Here is a 23,415-nt window from a genome sequence, read left to right as displayed (position 1 = left end):
AACATGCAGATGCCCCACAGGCCAAGTTGGTATTTGAACCATTGTAAAATTAAGCTTTTGGCTTGGGACGTGAGACGTGTTCTCTTTCTTTGCCTTGCCTAGGACATCCTGGAGCAGCATGGGTATGTCTGTTCATCTAACCATACGTTCTCTGTAAGCAGAGGATGCTGGTTTTTCCTTTGCCTGTCTAGATGGAAAAGTTTTCAGAATAAATCTGGATCTCCACCAGCCATGAAGCAGTAGGATCCCATTTCATCCAAGTGTTGTTGCAGTTGATCTAAACCCAATTATTTTTAGAAAAGATATCACCTCATGTTTAACCATGTTCTTCAATCACTAAGTCTCAGTTACATCTTCTTTCTCTCTGATCACTACAGTGATTTTTTTTCTGATACAGAACACAAGATCCTCTAAATTTCTTACTTATTCAGGATTCACTTAATATTTGTACTAATTTTTCATCATGTTTTATTTCACTTTCTCCTCAATTCTTTCCCATGCTCCACCACTCAGTTAATCCATAGCACTGTGGGAAATCAAGATCAAGAATGTTGCAAAGATTTTTTAGCCCTGCTTATTCCGTTAGAGGTCTAGACATGTAAGACATTATTTATTCTGTAAACAAAGTATGGATAAATGCAAGGATTATGAATCAAAGGATTAATTAAAGCCCTTAACTGTTTCCAGTATGTCTGATTTTTTTCCCCCAAATAAGGCTACGTCGTATAAATTTTGCATATCATTTACATTCAATATTATTTGCATAATATTTGCATGCATTCTGACATTTGTAATTATGTAATATTTCCTTTCACACTGGCTGTGATAGTGTCACTTACTAGGCATCGAACTACTTAAGGGGAGTGGATTTCAGGGGATGGAGAAATAGTATTTCTGCAGAGAGGAAAGGATCTTTTACCATGTGAAAGCATCTAAAACTGGGTATATCAGCTGTGGAGGAAAGTAAAGGTCTCCAAATAATTTCACCAAACCTGGATGTCTCTGCAATGTATATCTTCCTATGCAGACCCTGAATCGTGAAGATTAGGGATCTACCATGTTGATTCACATAAAAGAATATTTTGACCTCTGCAGAAAACACTGTAAGACATTGTTTTTCCATAATATGGAAGGGGTCAGAAAAGCTGATATATTGCACTTAATAATATAAGTCCCTTATCCTGAAATGTCTTAAGCCAGAAAAGCTCCTGTGCAGTCAGCCAGAAGCCTGGCTCACCATGGAATCAGACTGATTTCACCAGAAAATAATGCTTATAAACACAATATAGTCCAGGGGCCAATGCTGGTGAATATATTTTTGTGCCTAGACAACTGGGTAGCTCGCTGACCAGCATTTGCACCTTAGGTCATTCAGCTTGAAGTGAATGGGTTTGTGGTTGTGTTTTGGTTTGGGGGATTTTTTTTTTATTTTTTTTTTTCCAAATCAAGTTTTCTTACCTTCTTTTCCACTGCGGATCTAGGTAGAAACCTTATCTTCCTGCTTAAGTATTTTTTCTGCAGAGGAGTATAAATTTTACCTTGTGCCACCAGGCCACGTTGCAACCAAGAATTTTATGGTACAGAGAGGGCATAATAAAGTCCCTCATCTTTCAGCTCAGTAAAGCAAAGCACAGAGGAATTCTCTGAGCAACCGAAGAACACCAACATTATTATTATCATTCATAAAGAGTAGTGTTCATAACAAGCCAGTGATTTAAAGGTGTTAGAAAACAATGACATAGTGAAGATTTAACTCAGTAAAATACTTTAATTAAAACAAAACAAAACAAAACAAAAAAAACAAAACCAAAACAACAACACTAGAGATTTAACTGAGGAGGAATGGAAGCACTTACTCAAGGCACAATGAAATGGAAGTTGAATACACGTTTGTTTTTCCTCAGAAAAAAGGAAAAGATTTATGCACATACTGAGGTTCCTTGAATGTAAGAAATAGCAAAATTCCTATATATGTGTATATATGCATGCATACCAAGCAGCAGTGCTCTAGACACTAAGACTACACCTGTGCTAGTATACTAAGGTGTCAGAAATCCAATAATCTGCACTGTTGAATTTTTAGGCTAATGTCTGAATGCTTTTGAATGTAATCTCGAAGCTGACCAAGGTAGCAAGCTAGCACTCCCCCAAACAACTCTTGGAGAGAGTTTTAGAGGTGTCCAAAGGAGTATTCTCAACAGGCAGTTTGGATGCACCCATCCTGTTTTGGAAGCTAAGAAAAGTCACCATCATAGACATGGCCAGAGTATCCCAATTGGCTGCAGAGACAGGTAACAGCTTCATTTGTACATGTGCAGTGTGCGAGTCTGGTTCCACGTGCTAATACGTGTATGTTTTTCTCTGACCACAGAGACAAGACTCAGCTTCCCATTGACTGCAAGCCAGGCAAAGCTTGCTTTGTCAGTGGTCCACCACCTCACATCATAACTCCTCTTATACCTCTGCTGCTACCACAGCAACATGCTCTCCAACATCATTCTGAGGTTTGGGCATCCTTTTGGATTTCTGTCTTTCCTTGTAACCAGCTGAAGGCTGGGAGACATCTTTCTGGCTGGAGCACCTGGGGACAGTTGGCTGCTGAAGTTCCAAAGAGTCACCAGGAGTTGTTCCTCCATGTAGCTGTTGGTGACTGTCACTGTTCCTAGCTGAAGAAAAGGTGTCTCTGTTACCTGTCTTACACCGGACAGTGCTCATCTTTCTCACTGACTTGGCTTCACAGAGCTGCAGGTTCAGCCCCTCCAGTTGTCCTGTGGCATGGCCCACTGCTCCAGTTCCTTCCATATCTGTGAAAGCAAGACTCGTTTGTGCTTTACAATAAATGTAAGTCCCTACCTTCATCTTCCTCACCCTTCTATGCCTTTACTGTGTGTTAAAGACATTAATGAAAAAGCAGTTATTGTTGAGGAAGTAATTTTAACTGGCCACAAATTTTAGTTTGACAGAAAAAAGTTGTTAAAATTGAATAACCTTAAGCTGTTAACCTTAATATATATTAACCTTATCAATGTATATCAACTTTATCTTTACCTTAATATGTATCAACCCAAACTGCTATTTTGATACACTAAAAACTCCTAGAACATCCTCCAATGGGTTTCAAATATTTTGACAAATGCTTTATGAAAAAAGTATATAGAATACAGCTGGTTAATAAGCTATGCATTGTTAAGACTGATAATCTTTTTAATACTACATAGCTATAAAATACATCAACCCTGTATGAATCAGGCTGTAATATAAGGCAGACCTTTTTACTTCCAAGATTTGAATCCTACTCAAGGCAGAGCTTGTAACCTGCAATGCTGTTTAAAAAATTATGTTGGAAGAAACGCAGAAAAAGCAAAATATATACTATACATTTTTCATGTGGAAATGAAAAATGTTTACATCTTAATAAACCAAATGGTTATCAACCACAGAGGCAGAATCACTTGTAGTGTTACAGCAGATGGCTTCTGGGTTGACAGGGTGTGCTTTCACTTCAGTGTAAGATTGGCAGCCTGCTTCATTTGGATGCTAAAAACATTTGTAAAATTCTTGCAATCCTCTCCCTTCCCCACTGATAATAAAATGAAATCACCCCAGACCCAAACCTTTTACACTTGTTCCAAATCCAGAATTAGTTGTAGTCCACATATGTGATAGTGGACACCATCAGCTTTTGTAGTCCATTCACCAGTATATATTGTCCTTCCAGAAAGGACCTCAGAAAATATGTTGTTATCACTCCTTATTTTTCAGGTTTCTCCTTGAAGTTTAACCCTTAGCAGCCTGTGACATTCAACCCCATTGTTTCTCAGACCTGCTCAGATTCATTCTAATTCATGGCAGGGGGGTTGGAACTAGATGATATTTGAGGTCCCTTCCAACCCAAACCATTCTATGATTCTATGATTCTATGATTCTATGATTCTATGATTTTATGATTCTATGATTCTATGATTCTTTTCACCCTTTCTACAAATTGTTAATTGGAACTCTATTTGCTGGACTAATTTTCCCCTATCTTCATTCATTTTCTACAATTTTCCTATCTCTTCATCTTTATATTCACTTTTCCTGTTAAGAAGTGATGCTTTTTTTCAACTTGTGCATTCACAGCTTTCAATTTCAGGATAGTAGCTCTTGGAAATTCACTGGAAAGATGTCAGTAAATTTTCAGTAGTCATACATTTCTGTGTGTAACAGTTTTCCTTCTTAAGATTGCTTTAACATTAAATAGTTGGCTGTTTTAAAGCACAAATTACACACATCACTAGGTTCAATTTTCTTCTTTATACACATAAATAAAAGGGGGAAATTAGAAGGGCCAAAGCCCAGCTAGAACTTAACCTGGCTACTGGCATTAATAAAAAATGTTTCTATAAATACATTAACAACAAAAGAAGGGCTAAGGACAATCTCCATCCTTTTTTGGATGCGGGGGAAACATAGTGACAAAGGATCAGGAACAGGCTGAGGTACTTAATGCCACCTTTGCCTCAGTCTTTAGCATTAAGATCAGTTGTTCTTCAGGTACTCAGCCCCCCGAGCTGGAAGACAGGGACAGGGAGCAGAGTAAAGCCCCCATAATCCAAGGAGAAATGGTTAGCCACCTGCTACACCACTTAGACACACACAAGTCTATGGGGCCAGATGGGATCCACCCAAGGGTAGTGAGGGAGCTGGTGGAAGTGCTCACCAAGCCACTTTCTATCATTTCTAATCAGTCCTGGCTAACCAGGGAGGTCTCAGGTGACTGGAAGTTAGCAAATGTGATGCCCATCTGCAAGAAGGGCCAGAAGGAGAATCTGGGGAACTACAGGCCTGTCAGTCTGACCTCGGTGCTGGGGAGGTTATGGAGCAGATCATCTTGAGTGCCATCACACAGCATGTACAGGACAGCCAGGTGATCAGGCCCAGTCAGAATAGGTTCATGAAAGGCAGGTCCTGCTTGACTAACCTGATCTCTTTCTGTGACAAGATGACCTGGATGAGGGAAAGGCTGTGGATGTTGTCTACCTAGACTTTAGTAAAGCCTTTGACACTGTTTCCCACAGCATTCTCCTGGAGAAACTGACTGCTCATGGCTTGGACAGGTGTATGTTTTGCTGAGTAAAAAGCTGGCTGGGCAGCGAGGCCCAAAGAGTTGTGGTGAAAGGAGTTATATCCAGCTGGCATCTGGTCACAAGTGGTGTTCCCCCAGGCTCAGTACTGGGGCCAGTTCTCTTTAATATCTTTATCAATGATCTGAATGAGGGGATTGAGTACACCTTCAGTAAGTTTGCAGGTAACAACAAGTTGGGCGGGGATGTTGATCTGCTGGAGGGTAGGAAGGCTCTACGGAGGGATCTGGACAGGCTGGATTGAAGGGCTGAGGCCAACTGTATGAGGTTCAACAAGGCCAAGTGCCGGGTCCTGCACTTGGGTCACAACAGCCCCAGGCAACGCTACAGGCTTGGCAAAGAGTGGCTGGAAAGCTGCCTGGAGGAAAAGGACCTGGGGGTGCTGTTTGACAGCCAGCTGAACATGATCCAGCAGTGTGCCCAGGTGGCCAAGAAGGCCAACAGCATCCTGGCTCATATCAGAAATAGTGTGGCCAGCAGGACCAGGGCAGTGATCGTCCTCCTGTACTCAGCACTGGTGAGGCCACACCTCGAGTTCTGTGTTCAGTTTTGGGCCCCTCACTACAGGAAGGACATTGAGGTGCTGGATTGTGTCCAGAGAAGGACAACGAAGTGGTGAACCGTCTAGAGAATAAGTCTGATGAGGAGGGGCTGAGGGAACTGGGGTTGTTTAGGCTGGAGAAGAGGAGGCTGAAGGGAGACCTGATCACTCTCTACAGCTACCTGAAAGGAGGTTGTAGCCAGGTGGGTGTTGGTCTCTTCTCCCAAGTAACAAGTGATAGGACAAGAGGAAATGGCCTCAAGTTGTGCCAGGGGAGGTTTAGATTGGCTGTTAGGAAAAATTTCTTACTGAAAAGGTTATCAATCACTGGAACAGCCTGTCTGGAGAGTCACCATCCCTGGAGGTATCTGCAAGATGCGTAGATGTGGCACTTAGGGACATGGTTTAGTGGTGGACTTGGCAGTGCTAGGCTGACGTTTGGACTCATGATCTTAAGGGTCTTTTCCAACCTAAATGATTCTATGATTCTATTCTATAAAGAAGATGTTCAGGTCATGATCTCCTATAGCAAAGCTTCATGTTATTTTTTGATATGTGTTGATGCTCTCTTCATCTTCAAAGGTTCCGTTTTCAACTGTGAAAATAGGTCTTTTCAAATGAGTTTTAATTAATGTAGGAGGCTAAAAGTTTTCTGGATATGAACAGTTTCAAGGATGATATACTGCCTTGAGATTTACATGACATAATAATCTAAAATATCCTGATTTTTTAAAAAATTAAATACAAACTATTCAATATCAATAAAGCACATGATTAACTGGATTAAGTACCAGCTAACAGACAGAGCTCAGGCAGTAATTATATATGGGAAATAATTCTCAGAGGTGGGGATATGTGGCAGTACCAGACACTACCACTGAAATGGATGATATTCAGTCTTTCCACCAGTGTTTGGAATTAAAATTAAATTGATTCTGATGAAATTTTATAAGTAGAGGGAAAAATGCAAAACTGGTAAGAAGGAGGAGTTGATCTGAGCAACCTAGGAGCAAGTGATGTAGAACATATCTGCAGAGTGGGAGAACCTCTTCAGGAATAAAACAGTGATTTCTGGGCAGTGGTGGCCAAGGAGCCCAAGATAAGGTTCAATAAGGTATAATACCTGACAGGACTGGAAACTGAAGCTAGGAAATGTAAGTTGTTATAGGACACAACTTTTCAATGGTGAAGGTGATGAACCACCAGAATCAACTGCAAAAAAACCCAGTAAGTTCCTCCACCTCCAGGTGCTGTTCTGTTAACCATGCATTAATCAATCAAAAGTTATTTGATTCAAGAGACAGATAATTATGTGAAGCTGAGGAGATTTTTTTGTTACACCAAGGTCAGACAAGGTAATATCTTAATCCCTTCTCCCCTGTAGTACTGTGTATCTACGCATACAGCTTTCTTCCTCATCGCCATCTTCAGCTACTTGTTCTGGGACAACAACCCTTACTTCCACTGGACTTTGCACTGTATAAGCACCTACAGAGAAAAACTCTGCCTTGCAAGACTTACTGTGGTGATTAATAATAAAGGCTCCAAACACTTAATCGTATTAGAAAGGTGGGATTTCTTATGGGGTGAACGGTTATAAAGCAGAAACTAAACAAAAAGACTGCAGCTTTGATTTCCTCTCTCTCTCTTTCTCCAAAACCAACAGCACTTTAAATAAGGGGAAATCAAACATTAGACATTTCCAAGTCATATGTATTAAATTCACTTAAGATATTGTTATCCTTGTTTAGATTTGAACATATCGGGGACTCTTTTTGTCTTGCAACTATTCCTAAAAGACTTTAAGTGGCTGGATTGGCTTTTTCTGACAAAAAAATCTTTCCATGAATTATTTACACGATGGCTCCAATCAACGCTATACCTGTCAGCCTCCCCAGCCAAAATGAAAGTTCACTATGTAAAGGTGCCAAGGGAGAATGGCAGCCTCCCACTGCGAGTTTATAGACAGAACTAAGTCAGCACGCATTATGTGTCAGAGCCGACATCAGACAGAATCAGATCCTTTGATCTCAGACCTCCACAGAAAGCTTAGATCTCAGACAAATTAGATAAAAAATGAATTTATAGCAGATATGTATCCTAAGGCACACAGCTGAACGCTGTGTTTTGGAGGAGTACAGCAAATATCAAAACACATAAACTGCAGAATTTCCTCTCTCCTTTTCTCTCTCCCTCTGCTTTTGTGATAGATGTTAATTAAAAGGAGATAAAACTCTAGCTCACCTCTTCCTGCCTCTTATGTAATGCACAGACTTCGGGAAGAAGAAATTCCCAAAACAGAGTAAATGGGTGGTTCAGCAGGGTTATCCGAATGCCCTGAGATTTGCGCTGTTGGCAGGTGAGAAAAAAAAAAAACACAACTTACTACAAGAACATTTCGCACTTGCAGAGAGGGAAGCCAGCGCTTTACACTGCCAGCCGCATGCCCCTGAGGCTGTCTGCTTTTCCATGACCTCAGAAGAAGTCATGTTTGATCAGCAGATGATGAAAAGACAAGTCTCATGGAGGTGTGCGGAAGAGAGGTGTTTGTGGCAGGGACTCTAGGGAGTAAAGAGGGATATATAGGGTGTGGAGGTGGGAATGGAGCTGCTTTGGGGTGCTGGCTTGGACTCACTGCTCAGAAAGCATGGCATGATGGTCCAGTGAGTGGTGGAGGTAACGGAGACCGTGCAAATGAACCCTGAGTATTTTTTCCTATCTCCAGCATACCTTGCTGCAGTACTCCACAGCCTGCAAACTTTTCCAGAGTATTTTGAGAACTGTGCAGTTATTGCTGCAGCACTTGGAGACCTGGGTAGGGAGAAGCTTTGTTGCTCCAGACCTGCTGGGGACACTGTTGGTCCCTGCCCTACTCCAAAAACACTAGGTGAAATCATGGACTCATTGAGTGCAAGGGGGGATTGTGCTGCTGCCTTCAGTGGAGCTAGAATTTCGCATAATATATATCAAAGAAGACAAAATGACAAATAGAAAAACACCAGAAAGGAGAAGGAGGAGGAGGTAATAGAGTGATAGACCTTCTGAGAAGAACTGTGCCATTGATCCTATACAAACCTACAGTTTAAGAGACCTAATTCGACTTTTGATGTCCAACTATTTATAACTTTGAAATATTGTCAAACTGCAGCCTCACCTCCTGCTACAGGCACACCACTTTTATTTTCTCCTTGATTGTAGCAAGGCTGGATGTGAGCTGCATGAGGCTGTGCTTGTTTACGGGGTGCCTTGGTACTGGTCTTTGGTACATCAGCTCGTTCAGTCCTTGTTTCTGTAATGAAATATACGGTCGCATCACGCTCAATCCATCCTCAGCTCAGGAGCAATTATCAATTCAAGCAACACTATATTGCTGGTGAATTAGCAGATAATCTAGAAGTGTTCTTTCTGCCCAAAAGCAGAGAGAGTTGTTTTCTGTTCACACCATCTTGTGTTTTGCCATTAGGGATCCCACCCTATTCAGTAAAACCTTTCCTTATGTTAACACTATGTTCAGTAACACTAGTAATTCAGACCTTATTGCAGCTAGTGCTCATGGTACAGTTTAGGAGAAAGACCCTTTAGCTTGGATTTGCAGTTACTTGAAAGCAAAATTTTGGAGAAGCTAGTGAGAAGGTCTTGAAACTAATGGGAGATGTCTTATTAACTGGGATGTGCATTTAGTCCTCCACTATGGGTTATCTGTACATTTGGCTAGGTCCCAACTTCAATTTGCACATCTGAAAGGCCAAGTTATTGGTAACTTTTAACATATCCAGAAGTTTATGGTGGCTGGCTGGCAATCAAGCCACCAACAGTTACAGTCATGTCCTTTTATCTTCAGTTCTTCTCTCACACAAATAACTTTACGCCTTCTGCAGTGGGAAAGCCTCCCTGAGGTAGCTATATTTGTTTAAGGTCAATGCTAAAAAGAAAGCAACCTTAAGGTAAATCAGTAGAGGTGTGGATTTGCTTGGGGGAGAACTCCAGAGAAGCTGTAGCCCTTCCATTACCGCTTTGACTCGTACGATGCTGACAGTGTGATATGGGATATGAGCGTGGCTGTGCCGCTGTCTCTGTGGCATTCACGTTGCAGCTGTGTCTGGTCCTTGGTCAGCACCAAGGCTTTGCATAACCTCACCACAGCGACATATTGCTATGTCACCCTTCATCAGGACAATGCAGTGGCCGAACGGATCATTGAAATCACAGTAAATATTTCCTTTGTTTCTCAATTCCCTGTCTGCGCTATAGAAATTGGATTTTCATCATATTTCACATATAGTTAAATCTTTTTCCAGCCAGGATTCAGGCATCTGTGTTAGGCACAAAACTGCATAACCCTGCAACCATAAACTATACTGCTAATTATTGAACTTCTCAGAGCTTTCTCTGAGTGACATTGTCTGAATCCTGTTGTTGTGGCCACTCTGGAGATTTGTTAAATAAAACAGGGAGTCTGCAAGTATAAATTTTAGTGGGCATTTCCAACTTACTGTTGCTTTTGCTCTTCTTGAACCAGCAGAATGCAAGACTGAAGATGAATGCAGATGCTGCTGAACTCAGTATAACAACAAGGATCATGCTGGCCTTCACTCCCATGGGGATAGGGGAGATGGTAAATGGCTGAGACAGCACAGTAAATTTAGCCCCTGAGAATTTAAAGCAGTCAGAGTTTATTACAAAAGTAAGGACACGGTTTTCACAGTTAAAACACCAAGTTATAGCCTTTCAACAGTGATGCTGTTGTTAAAAATGTATGCAGGAACAGCCCATGAGTCTATCTCCACACCCAACATTAGCCAACAGTTTTATTTAGGACTGAGCACCAGGACAAACCAAATATGTAACAATACTCCTCCAATGTATGTTTCAAGCTTTCGGTGCTTCCTGAAGCAGAGGCAGTCTCTTTATATTCAACAATCCTTAATATTTCTTCCATTAATTTGTCCAGTTGACTACCAAACCCAGAAAAGTATCTATTTCTGAGGCCAAACAGATCAGACCTAAACAGAAAACGTGCACATTCTGCCTAGCAAGACAGACAAACTGGTTGCAACAAGAAAAGTGCTAAGTCATATGAGATTTTTACAGGCTATACCTGATTCATATCAATGTAAGTTATGGGGAATCTAGAAGCATTCATTATCATTAACCTTAAGTCCATGATGCAGAAAACTCCCAATGAACTTGCTAATATTTTTCACCATGTTGATAATGAGTATCGTAACCAAAAAAACCCCTCAGTGTCCTTGCTGTTAGCATGGTAAATATATAGTCTCTTGACACACACAAGCTTTGGGTAATGCTCTTCACTCAGAGATCCAAAAGTTTTCTGTAAATGAAGTCAGAATCAAGCCAGCCACTACTTATAATTTCTGTGGTCAAGAGTTCATTGGGTCTCCGCATCTGAGCTTCAAGGACTGGAAGATTCTTAATACTGCCATCTTAAAAATCTTAATCATAGAGAGGTTTTGGTTCCCTGGGCCACTTCCAAAACATATTTTGAATGGAGATGTGCTTGGGAAGGACAGGAATTTAACAAAACTGGCCCTGGTACTCTCTATAGACCAATTTAAAGGATGTGGATTAGTGCATCAACTCATTAACTGTCTTACTACCTGTCTCATTATCATGCCTACCCCCACAATTCTAATCATTTTGACAGATAGATATTTCTTTTACTTGTTTGAGTTCCACTTTTAATAAAAATCTGAAAGCCTTTTTTCATCAATTCATTAAAAAAAAAAATCAGAAACATTGTTATGTGGAGGCTTGGAGACTAGGGTAAGTAGCTGTAAGTACTTTTATCTGAAACTAATTAGATTTGTGTCAATATTGTCCACTTGAACAAAGCAGAGCTTCATCAGAACAATGTGGGAAGCATGTTCCAATTGGGAAAAATCTGCCTGCAGGTGCAAACACATATGAACTTCAGTTGAGGAGAGAGAAGTAATCTCACAGATATAAAGGACTCTACACGGACAGGTGTTTAAAGGTGCTTCACACTAATAGTTTGTCAGTAGACTGCTATTGGTTTAAATGGAACGTGGACAGATCAAGTCCATTGGGATCCATATCAGTTAAGTGAATATTACTGTAAAAAAAGGAGCAAGTCTATGCAGCAGTGCTATGAATAGTCTACTCTCCCCAGGAACTACCACTAAGGCACTTGAGATTATTGCATCCAACATCAGATGCATCTTCTGATCTATCTCCAAATTGCAAACTATGCCACGGTACACACAGAAACCTGGTCCTGAAAATGTATCCCAAACATCTACTGTTTGATTGTTTAATGTTTGCTTGTTTATCTCAAACAATAAGCAAATATCTTCAGTAAGAGTCTGGCAGTAGAAAAGACTTTATTCTGTCTCCAGCATGGTTCCCAATTATGAAGAAGCAAAGGGGGGGGGGGGGGGGGGGGGGGTGCTTTTGCAGTGCATATTAAAAGTGTACAATACTCTGATTTACACAGGTGATACCTACGCAGATGCATCATCTGTCCACATTGCTAGCTGTAAACATCTCTTTTCAACAATCTGACTGGCTAAATGTTTCATAAAAGGGATCTGCATTTGACCTTTGTTCGGAGGAAAGAAGATTTTTTGACTCCCCTGAAGTAGCTTTCTAAACACATTTCATTAAGCTGTGCTTCCCACTAAAGAGTCAGATCCTGTGAGGTGCTGACTTTCCATCTCTCACTGAAGTGGCGGCCATGGGACCTGTGGGTGTTCAGCAGCATACACCTTCAAAATAGACATATGTCCCCCCTCTAAAGGCCCACCTCCAAGTACTCCCCGCTTCCCAATTCTCCCTTTGCAAAGCCATGGGCAGCATTTGATGTTGATTAGGCAATTGTGACTAGGAGGAGCAAAGTTTTCTCATTAAAAAAAAACTAACAAACTAGACCTTCATTTAATCCCAGAATAGGAAGGCATTTCTTGGGTTATAAATCCTATCCCATGCTATTGTGCATACTGTGTTATACAATATCATCCATAAATGTATCAACCTCCATTCAAAAGTGATTTGATCTCCTGCTCTCACTATTCCTATCTATTAAGATAGGCTGGTCAGAAACATAGTCACAGTCTAAATATTTTTTATCTCAATTTTTTTCATTAGCCACTTCCACTTCACCACTTCACCTATCTGATGTATTGGTTCTCTCTGGTTTTTCTAGCTGAAACAAGCCATGCTATCTTGGAGTTTTCTCATTAAAAATGCTCAGTCTGCATCTACTGCATTTCGAGATCATCTCTGAACACGTGTAAACAAAATTATGTTCAGTACTTCAAAGGAGCACTTGTCAGGGCTTTATGCATGGCACACACAGTGTCTTACCTCTCCTGCAAATATTTCTATCTGTCCTTCCTAGGCTTCATTCCACCTGATGGATCTCAGTTTATATACATATGTGTGCATACATATATATATATGGACATTATCTCTATCTAGATATATATCCATACATATATAGCCATATATGTATGCATGTATGTACACAACACCAGAACAGAGACTTCAAACATGGTCTTAAAACACCTATATCTTAATATGTCTCTGGACTGGATGCCAGACAGCATGTTCCTGCTTCTCCATTGACTTTCCTCAGCAGTCATTCTGAGACAAGAAACCAGCACTCTGACGCCTATATACCTTCAGAGCCTGATTTGTAGATAAATTCAGGCCCCCAAACAGTTGTACAGGTGCTTCTCTTGTGCAGATGTCCTGAGGCTTTTTACAAGCCAGAGTTCACGTGGTGCCTTACCCCCAAGGTACCAATGTCCCTCTCAGCTGGTATTTCAAAGGAGGCATAAGCACACCTGCCTCTTCACCATTACTGGGTTGCTCATGCAAGCTGCATGATCTTGGAGGTCCCAACGTCATCTCTGTAAATTGTCACCATACTCCTAGCAGAGCCCAGTCCTGGAGGCATGCTCTGAATGTGCATAGTCTGTTGCACCCATAAAGATGACCAGGTGCAGACAAATGGTTGGTGAAAGGCACTATGAAAATAACTGGGAGCAGAGATGGAAAATTTCTGAATACAAACAGGAAAAAAAGAGGGAATGAGAGGACTCGCTTTATAGGAAAGGGTTTGCTCTGGCAGCTTAGCTGACCGCAAGTACCTGATTCCTACATGGGAAACATAACTAGGGAATCCAGGGAGAAAGAGGCACCTTTCCCCAGTAATACTTCTCTGTACTAACTCACATTGATTTTGGGGATCTTGCATGAATAGCACAGGAATCATCCTGCTCTCTTGCTCCCTGGATAATGCCAACTTGGACATGTAACAGAAGTCCGGCTATTTAGAAGTTTGGCATTGCTCCACTCATTCAAACAGAGCTTAACGCCCTTTTTATAAATTCAGACCACCTGTAGGGTTTTGAGTTCAGCTACCAAACCAAAAACCATGCAGAAAATGGAGCTTACCTGGAGGTGATGTGACCGTGAACCCAAGTTTCCAGTTTGTACCTGAGCTGGAGACAGCCAGATTGGAAAAGCTTGCACATCCATCTATGACCTGCACTTGGGTGAGCCCTGCAGAGTAATAAAAAATTACATTTCAATGAACAGTGTCCAGACCAGTACCACCTAAGCCCCTCAGAGGGTCCTTGTGACTTTAAGGGGACTTTGGGAGGCCTAAATTCAGTGCCCTTCCTAATCGTAAACATTTTGTCTGACCCCAGAAATTTCACACTGGGTCAGGTCTTCAGAGGTACTTGGACACCAAAATTGAGATGGATTGGAGGACTTTAGCTTCTGAATCTTGGTTCTTTGAGCTCATTTTGAAATAGTATTTACTGTACATATCCTTGTCGTGGGGGTGTAACATGAATACAGATATTAAGTGGATCAAGCAAAGGTAATAGGAACTATACAGATGCACTAGAGAGTTCCAGATACTCATCTTTCTGAATTAACTAATGTCTAGTATGACTAAGCACATCACCAAAGTTAGAAGAGTATTAGTGAGAGACTGAGTATTTTCTGTCTCTCTCTTTGAGACTATCCCACTGCAGCTAAGGGAAAAGAGCTGACTCTTAACCCTATTCTGATTTGTAGGTGTTTCACCTTATCATTTGGGCATATTCCCTCCTGTCCTACTGTTAAATCATTTTGAGCTTTTCTCCAATCCTGTCAGATGCTTTAAAAGGGATTTGGCCATGAAAAATGTCTGTGGTGACTGCCTTGTCATCATACAGGAGACACTTTCAGCTAGAAACCTCGCAGGGGAAAGCTCCATGGGGAGCGTTAAAATGAAACCCAGGAGAGCTTGTTTCTCCATCGCTTTACCTTGTGTTCTTAGCTATCAGGGAATGCATTCTGACCCAACATTTACACTTGCAGTGGTTGTTATTTTTGTAGGCTCTTTTTAAAATTTATCATTTACTTTGCAACTGGATCTCCATTTTATTGTGTGTATCTTTGAGCACCAGCCAAGTCCTGGCCTTTGAGCAGTGCTGACCAGGTCTGGGCTTCATTCAGGCTCTTGGAGTGAGAGGGGTAAAATCCTAAAGACTGACAAATTTCAAAATGTTGGTTCAGGTGGGGGTGAGAAGTCAGAACTTCCTTAGGACGCTGGACTTGCTCCAGTGATCACAAACACAGACTTTCGCCTGCTCAAAGACAACACGTAATAACTATTTGCTTTATGAAGCAGGTGGTTTAACATTTTATTGCCATTAAGCAGCACAGGTGAAGGTACATAAAGTCTGAATGTGAGCAGGACATTTATTCTTTACCATTCCTGTGTCCATGATACTGGACAAAGTGGTGTCATAGCAAACGTCTTTGTGAGACATCTTGCAATCACAAATGCATAGGAGGTTCAGCAGGTGAAGACAAGGCTTTTGATGGTAGGCCAGACTGCAGGACAATTTCTCTCTGGTTTTATCCCATTTTTCATGCCTACAAACTAAACGGAGCCAGGATCTGTTCTTTGGCACTGAAGAACTGGCATGCCCTGCCCCAACTGTCTAAGCCTTACAGCCTCCTAAAAGAGAAGCTGCAATGCAAGCTGCCTACCGAGATTACTTCTTTGCTGTGTTGAGTTCTGAACCATGGCCAGAAATTGCCTGAGGCAAGGTCCTGGGTAAAAGCATGCCACATTTTAATGATTTAGCAACAGAAATGAAAAAGTTTCCCCTCTCTGTGATCCCTTACTATTTAATGTACTAATATCCAGTTAGTTTTGACTAACTATATATTTTTCTGGTTTTGTACAGCATCTAGCACACCAAACCCCTCATTTCATTGCGAGTCTCCAGGACTAGCTGTGAAGTATAAATAATCAGTAATTTATACTGTGAATAGACTCGGTGGAGATGTGGGAATCTAGATTTGTCTAATTACTCCAGCCTGATCCTGGCTCATCTATTTATCTACTACACGTATGATCCTCCTTATGACAGTATCTGCCCAGACTACCAAGACTTTTCTTGGCTCTGATACTCACTGTAACATTGCTTTTATAGAAGGTCTTGTCAGCTGCGTTCAAATACTTTATAATTGCCATTTCTAGTCTATGATGAAGCCTGGAGTACTGTACTCTGCTTCTCAACAGAGATTATCTCAGCTTTTGGGCACATATGCTTCAAAGCTCAGAATATTACAGATATATATGAGAGTCTTCACAAAGATCTCTCAGGCAAGCTGGTATTTAACGTAGAAGCAAGCTAATTTGGAGCTAAACTACTTTCCATGAGGCAGTTTGGCTGCTGTCAGATGAAGCAGCCTCAGTGTGCTAGACGGGGCCCATTTCGATTAAATGCTGCTTTCGTATGCTTCAAAAGACGAGTGCAATAAGGACGTTTGTCAAAGGAAAAACTGCAGCAAACTATTACATGCAGAACATCTGCACTATGCAGTTCTTTCTTTGCTGGAGTTTATTGACTATTAATTTGATGCATGTATCTTTTAAAGAATGTGAAGTGCATTTCTCTTCAGTGACTTTTCTTTCTTTTTTCTTTGCTTTTTTCCTTCTCCCTCTCTTTCTTTTTTACTCTTTCTTTCTTCTCTTTCTTTTTTCGTCTTCTCTTTTTTTTCCTTTCCTCAAATACTTCCTTCCTTCCTGCCCTCCTCTCTTTCTCCTTTCCTCCCTTCCTTTCTCCCACTGTTATCCAGTAGCTGATCCAATAATCTGTGGTTCATCTAGACACATGTTCCTAAACCTATGAGGTGTACCACCCTGAAAAGGCATGAAAAACAACAGAAAAGACCAAAGGCTTTTTCTAATCTTTAAACCTGGAACTATGATGAGGTAGGAAGAATTTCTAATTAACAGAAACACGGACTGAAAGCGTGACAAGTTCTGATCTACAGCATAGGTGCCACATATTCTCCAAATTTGAACTTTTCATGTCAAAGCTGACATGCAAATGGCTTTACTGCAAACAAAATACTTTACCTGTAATAGGAAATCTCACTTTTCAACATGTGTGCTGCTTGCTTACATTTAAAGATTTTAGCAATGAAAATTAGGATGTTTATAATCAATATTATTTCTACTTTCCAGTTTACCAGAATATGATCATCCACATTTTTTTTGTTCAGCACTGTACTTAAACAAGGTTCTACACCTAAGCAAGTTCATAGCCTCAGTAACCTCAAGGGAAATATTCACATGCTTAGAGTTAATCATGAGTTCAGGTCTTTCAATAAATGAGGACCAGAAGGGAAACATTTAGATTCCTCATGGAAAACATTTTCACGTTGAAGTAGGCTAATTAAAAACAATAGGCAGTTGTTTCTGTTTTTACTTGGCCAGATCCTTTGCTGGGGAAAACAGATTGTCATTGACTCTAAGGAAATTGCCCCAATTAACATTAGGTGAAAATCAGGTATTAGGATTTCTAATTCTTCATTCTTTTCTTTTTGAATCTAAAATGTATCTTTTCAAGATAAACTACTGGATATACTCCCTTCAAGCTGCCAGAGCACGAAAATACTTTGTATAAGCTTTTCTTTCTCTAGCGTGTCATTGGACAGTTCACCAAACTCCTACTGGAACCTTCTTTTCAACCCAAAGACTATCTTCAAAATCCAGTCTTTCTCATGGAGAACTAAGTTTGTCACCATCATTCCACATAGCTGTTTTGCCATAACCCTTGCTATAAGAAAATACTTCCAAACCTTTTAGCACAGCTTCGGAGGAGCCATTGAGGTGAGCTGACACAATCCAGGGTTCTGAGGGAGGCCCCAGTTTGTCAACTCTTTGACCCTGGGAAGAAGAACAAAAGAGAAGAATTAAGATCTCGTATCCTCAAAAAGAAGAAAGTAAGTTTTGATGGTTTTAACAACTGTAATAATTTTTTAATGATGACCAGCGGGAGGGCAGTTTGCATCTACATGTTACGTGTTACAAATATCGCAAAATTCACCATGACTCTTTAAGATTAACTTAATCTCAGAGGAACCAGTTCTGGCAGCTTTGGGTCTGTTTCAGTAAAGTCTGGCAAGGTTTGCTGCTTCACTTGAAGCATCTAAGGTCACATTCACATCACCTATGAGAAGTAGCTAATTTTGACATCACGGTTTCTATGGTGTCTAAGTTCACAGAATCACGACGTGGTTGAGGTTGGAAGGGACCTCTGGAGGTCATTTGGTGCAACCCATCTGCTGAAGCAGGGCCACATAGATAGGGTTGCCCAGGACTATGTCCAGATGGCTTTTGAATATCTCCAAGTATGGTGACACCACAAGTTCAAGGAAACTGAGTAGATATAGTCTGTCTATTTAGTCAGGTTGAAGATTCGGGTTCCTCATACACTCAGTGAAAGAAACTAATTTTGATACTTAAATTACCCAACCATAATAGGTGTGCATGATCTAGATCCTGTACTCTATGTGTCTATAAAAATATTAGCTTTCCTTTTTTTTTTTTTTATTTTTTTTGAGAGAGCTACTGATTCTAAAATCTAGTAGAAAACCTGAAACATGTCTGAAGAAGGGTATGAAACTCAAGGGAAGAGTTACTTACATCTAAGTTTTGTGTATCATTTCAGGTAGCCAGCAACGTTTGACATCCAACAGAGTTGGCTTGTGGAAAGATCTTACCTTTCTACAGGAGCTGGAGGCCAAATAACATATTCCACAGCCTACAACAGACTAAGATGCCTATGTGTAGGGAACTGAAGTCAAATAGAAAGAAGCTGAAAGTTTTGTGCTTCACAGTTGTAAAATCTGTCTCATGACTAATGTATATTCAGAGCTGGCTTCATTGTAAAGCAACTTTGCATCAAAAATAATGTCCAAAAGTTGTCCAAGCTTGGATTTGACATCATGCTTCAGGATCACCACTGTAAAAATGTCATACCTGGGTCTAGTTATTCTGTGGCTATACTTTTTTCTGTTTAGCAAAATGGGAAGGTTTCCATAATAGAAAATAGTTGGAAAACGGGAAAGAGGAGATGAAAATATACAGGAAATAGAAAGATAGCACGAAGCCATGCTATACAGATGTCATGTCGCTCTGGACTTAACCCAGTGCATCAACATCTAAGGTCTCAGTGGACCTAGTCTGCTGCTTCCAGTACTTGTGTTAGCACCTCTGGCAGTACTAAACCACATCACACAGAATTCCAAGATTGTTTTAAACTTGGGGATCTCTACACACTGCTCTGCATGGTCTGGACTTGCTTGGGCAGGTCAGGATACCCCATTATACCTGACATTGCCAACCTTCATAATTGTGTTACTGTTTCCACATTTCTCAATGATATGCTCTAAGCTTTAGAAGCAGAGATCAGAAAATTGCACACAATCAATTCTACAGCACAAATCTAACCCTTGCAAGAAAAAAGCTGAAAAATGTAGAGTCCGTTCTGGAAGATGTTCCCAGAATACCAATGACTGCTTATTTATAGAGCTATCCTTTGTCACATTTATTCATAGAGCTGCTCTATGCCATATTTAGGCCTGTCTCATAGCTTTTGGATTGCTTGGAAATGTCAGAATTGTACAAAATTAATAAAAACATCCATCCACAGAGGGACAAATCCTACCTTCCTGTCCAGGAAAATAATTTTCGGCTGTACAGGAAGCTGCTTCTCGATTTCTCCATCTGAGGGCTGCACCTGAACAGAGATGTGGTAAGGCCTCACATACAAGCATGTTCCTGGGTGTTGTCTGCTTCCATTTCTTTCACATGCAAAGGAAGGTAAAAAAACAAACAAAAAAAAATCAGAAAATTAATGCTATGAAAACACCCAATGCTAGTCCCAGAGGTAATTCACACCTCGCCTATGTCTAGGAACGACATGATAGTTATTGTTCACAGGATTTTCTAACTTTTTAATGCAGGTGGCAATACCCAGTGTCTGTTACAAATAGGAAGGAGCACTATACCAAATGATTACTAATTTACCTTATTATTATGGCACTTTGATTCCTTGGAAGAGAGCAGTGTGTATGGAATTATGGAACAGACATCACTTCCAAGTAGACAGAAGCATCAAATGGATATAATAAAATCCTTTTGTTGCAATTCCCAGTTTACAGATGGAAAACTGAGAAATTAACAAAATAAATTATTTCCCTGGTATCACATTGGAATTACGTAGCAGAAACAGGGATTTTATGGTTTCAGAAACCCAGTGCCTTAGCCTCAAAGCCTTCACTGAGTACATTGATAAGAGTGGAGGCTGCAAATGCTTCCTGTCCAGCAGAAGGATTTCCAACGAACACCTTTAAGCTCCTCTAAAAACAAAGTTTCAGTTCCTCTACACAAGCACGGCACTTACAGGGTTTTACCACATTTCTTTATCCTGCAATACCTCTGTTCTTATCCTTCATTATCTGTGTAGTCTGCATACTGAAATATAGCACTATACAGACACCCCATTGAAAGACATTGTTTTTTCCAAGACTGAAATTTAAATTAGAGCATCCCAGGAGAGGGTTTCTGCATTTGAATAAAGAATCAGCACTTTATTCTGAGCCTGTATCATTTCATTTCCTCTCCCAGTGCTTTGTGTCATTTAGTATCCTCTCTCTATATATAATTTATATATATAAACCCCTCTAATCTGTAATTGCAGTGAAGCGGCTGGAGGTTTGATATTGTCTTGAAATGAAAGTAAGAAAGCTATTCATTCATCTCTAGTGTTTGCTTAAAGGTGTTTACAAACAGGAGATCTATAGAGCATGTTTCCTTCAGTTTAACTCTGTTTTTTTGTTTGGGTTTTGTTGTTTGGAGTATTTTTGTTTTGTTTTCTGGGATTTGTTTTGGTTTTGGTTTGGGTTTTTTTTCCCCTGGTTGTTACTATGCATTACAAACTAGAAGCTGTTTATACTGGAGCTGATAGGAAATACTTGTCTGAACCACAGACACTGAGAAGACCAAGCAAAGGTTTAAGGACACGTGCAGTAGACTGGCTCAAGGTTTTAAACAAAAAGTTTCAGTTTTTATCTTGGTTCTTTTTCTTTTTTTCAGTGGGAAAGTCTGAAAGGCAGTGATATATTTGCAATTCATGTCAAAGGCCCCAATGGTTTTATGAATGCTCTTATCCACCTTCTTCCATGACTGTGCATTCAGCACTGTGGCTGAAACTCACTGCAGGAACAACACACCAAGTCACTCTTGTTTTCACGGCAGAGATTTGCACTCTCTGTGAGCTCTCTGGCTCCAGCTGAGTCCAGACAAGTTCAGGTCAGTGTTGGTATGACTTCTCTAAGCCAAAAATAGTTTTTATTCTCTCTCCAGCTCTTTTAAAACTGCCAACAAACAGAAAAAAATGTTGGCATGAAATACCCTGACTCCACACCCCAGCCCCCACATGGTAAAACCGTGCTTGTCTCACACTTACAGGACGGTTGCTGCAAAATGTGGCTGTAGGAAGTAGACATTCCTACTCCCTGGGGTGAGCAATGGCAAAGAAAATAAACCAAAACCACACATGCATGCTTAAAAATTAATGTCTCTTTGCAGGTGGTTTAATTCCAGCCAACACAGCACAGAATGAGGTATTTATATCCCACACGGTCCAACCTGACTTGCTGTGAGGGAGCCCCTGCCTTAGGGTGCAATCCTGCACACAGCAAGTCACGTTCCTGCAAGCGAGTGTCAGCGTGGAGGAGGAGGAAAGGAGCAACCTGCTGCTCCCCTGGTGATTTGTGCTGGAAGGAAAATAGGCTTTTCTGGCATAGCTTTGCAGCTGGGAGGTGGGGACAAAGAAGCATGCCTGTAGACTAGCAAGGGCTGGAGCAAGGACGCCTGCCTTTCTCCTGATGGGCGTGAAGAGTGCTGTTGTGTCACTACCCTGAAGTCTCATGCTGAGAAGGAGAAGGCTGGTTTGCAATTCCCTGCTGAAGGTGCTCAGTGGGGAGCAGCTCAGCTGTTGAGGGCCCTGCAGCTCTCCTAAATGTGGGCACAGTGGGCAAGCAGGCGCTGCTCGTGATAGCTTCGTCAGCAGGAACACCAGGGTCAGAATCCCAGATCCTTTCACCATCAGTGCCAACACGTCAGCTGAACATGCTGACACTCTGCAGGAGACCAAGTGTCTGCTCTTTAGTAGCATGGAAATTGGAGGTCATGGAAAGTAGAGGGCTAGTGAGGGTATTAAGGCAGGCTTGAGAAACTAGGTGGAGAGATTTGGGGCAGAGGGAAGGAAGTGTCTCTGAAAGCAAGGAGAACTGGTCATTTTAATTACAATTACAAAAATAACTATAATAGCAATGAGACTAATAACAAAAATAATAACTATAATAATAATGGTACTAATAACTATAACAACAACAAACAACAATAATAATAGCTATTATTCTCGACTTCAAGGAGAAAGAGAACAGATGCAGGGCTTAGATCAAGAGTCCATTAAAGTCAATGGGTACATCTACATTAGAAAACATATATCTATACTAGAAATAACAAGCCTTGGCACTGAAACTTGACCACTTCTTCTGTTTAACTGTCAGTCCATCACAAGCTGTGGTCCAGGCTCAATAGCTAAGTCCAGGAGAAGTCTCTAATGTTCTGGGAGCTAATACAGTCAGAGAACATTCTCACTTGACAGTTTGGATGAGGACACCCTGAAATGGTGGGTGAGATAATTTAATTTTATGGACATAGACTGATCCATATAATCTGACCTTGGTGCCAGAGAACAGTCCCTGACATATTTAATTTCCTAATAAATATAGGCAATGAAACTAATTGAACATTTAGTCTGGGTATATCTGCAATGCTAGTGTTGCAGCATCAGTATATCCTTGGAAAGGGAAGGAGATTGGGAAGATTTTGAGGAATGAATAATATGTCAAAATGCATCACGGTCAAGCCAAAGAGATTTTTTTTTTTTTTTTTTTGGGTCTTGAAAAGATGGTGATTGCTGGTGAAGAGAAGACAGGCTACAAGAAAGACGATGCTGTAGTGAAGACAAGAGATAGGTGAGCTCAAGACTTGTGTAAGGCAAAATAGGTGCAAATTCATTAGAAGGGCAGTCAGGATTTTAGTATCATTGGGTGAAAAGTGTGTTCTCATGTCATGTGGTGATGAAGTGAGCCAGACACCAGGTACCTATGCCCTCTCAGCTGCACTGTTCAGAGCTTTATCTCCCCCTGCAGATCTTATCATTATGTAATAGAGACAGGGAAAGAGAGACACAAGCACTAGAAGATGTTGAGGACCTGGAGATCATTCCTAATTTAAGCTAAAGGAATATCCAAAGCATGACTTTTATTTCCACAGATGCCTAAGTTTTCCCATGGTGTAGAAAGACATCAAAGCTAGAGGAAATAAAC

The 23,415-nt window shown here is 40.8% G+C and overlaps 1 protein-coding gene across 10 annotated transcripts in view; it reads right to left on the bottom strand.

Annotated features, from left to right (window-relative positions):
* Window positions 1-1,789: 1,789 nt before the first annotated feature.
* Window positions 1,790-23,415, bottom strand: part of PKHD1 (PKHD1 ciliary IPT domain containing fibrocystin/polyductin) — a 272,265-nt gene continuing 250,639 nt past the window's right edge. For 7 of the 10 annotated variants that reach the window (XM_075750415.1, XM_075750420.1, XM_075750422.1 and 4 more), the window contains 6 exons: window positions 19,680-19,815; window positions 17,809-17,896; window positions 14,107-14,214; window positions 10,161-10,316; window positions 8,822-8,956; window positions 1,790-2,804 (listed from right to left, as the gene is read on the bottom strand). In XM_075750415.1, the coding sequence (XP_075606530.1) occupies window positions 2,455-2,804; window positions 8,822-8,956; window positions 10,161-10,316; window positions 14,107-14,214; window positions 17,809-17,896; window positions 19,680-19,815 (973 nt within the window). In that variant the 3' untranslated portion in view covers window positions 1,790-2,454. Of the gene's footprint in view, window positions 2,805-8,821; window positions 8,957-10,160; window positions 10,317-14,106; window positions 14,215-17,808; window positions 17,897-19,679; window positions 19,816-21,187; window positions 21,345-23,415 lie in introns of those variants that run through there. The other 3 variants (XR_012834978.1, XR_012834977.1, XM_075750421.1) reach the window with 3 other exon arrangements.

Source organism: Balearica regulorum, chromosome 3 (assembly GCF_011004875.1).
Source record: "Balearica regulorum gibbericeps isolate bBalReg1 chromosome 3, bBalReg1.pri, whole genome shotgun sequence".
Taxonomy (NCBI): Eukaryota; Metazoa; Chordata; class Aves; order Gruiformes; family Gruidae; genus Balearica; species Balearica regulorum.
This window is presented reverse-complemented; position numbering and strand designations above follow the sequence as displayed.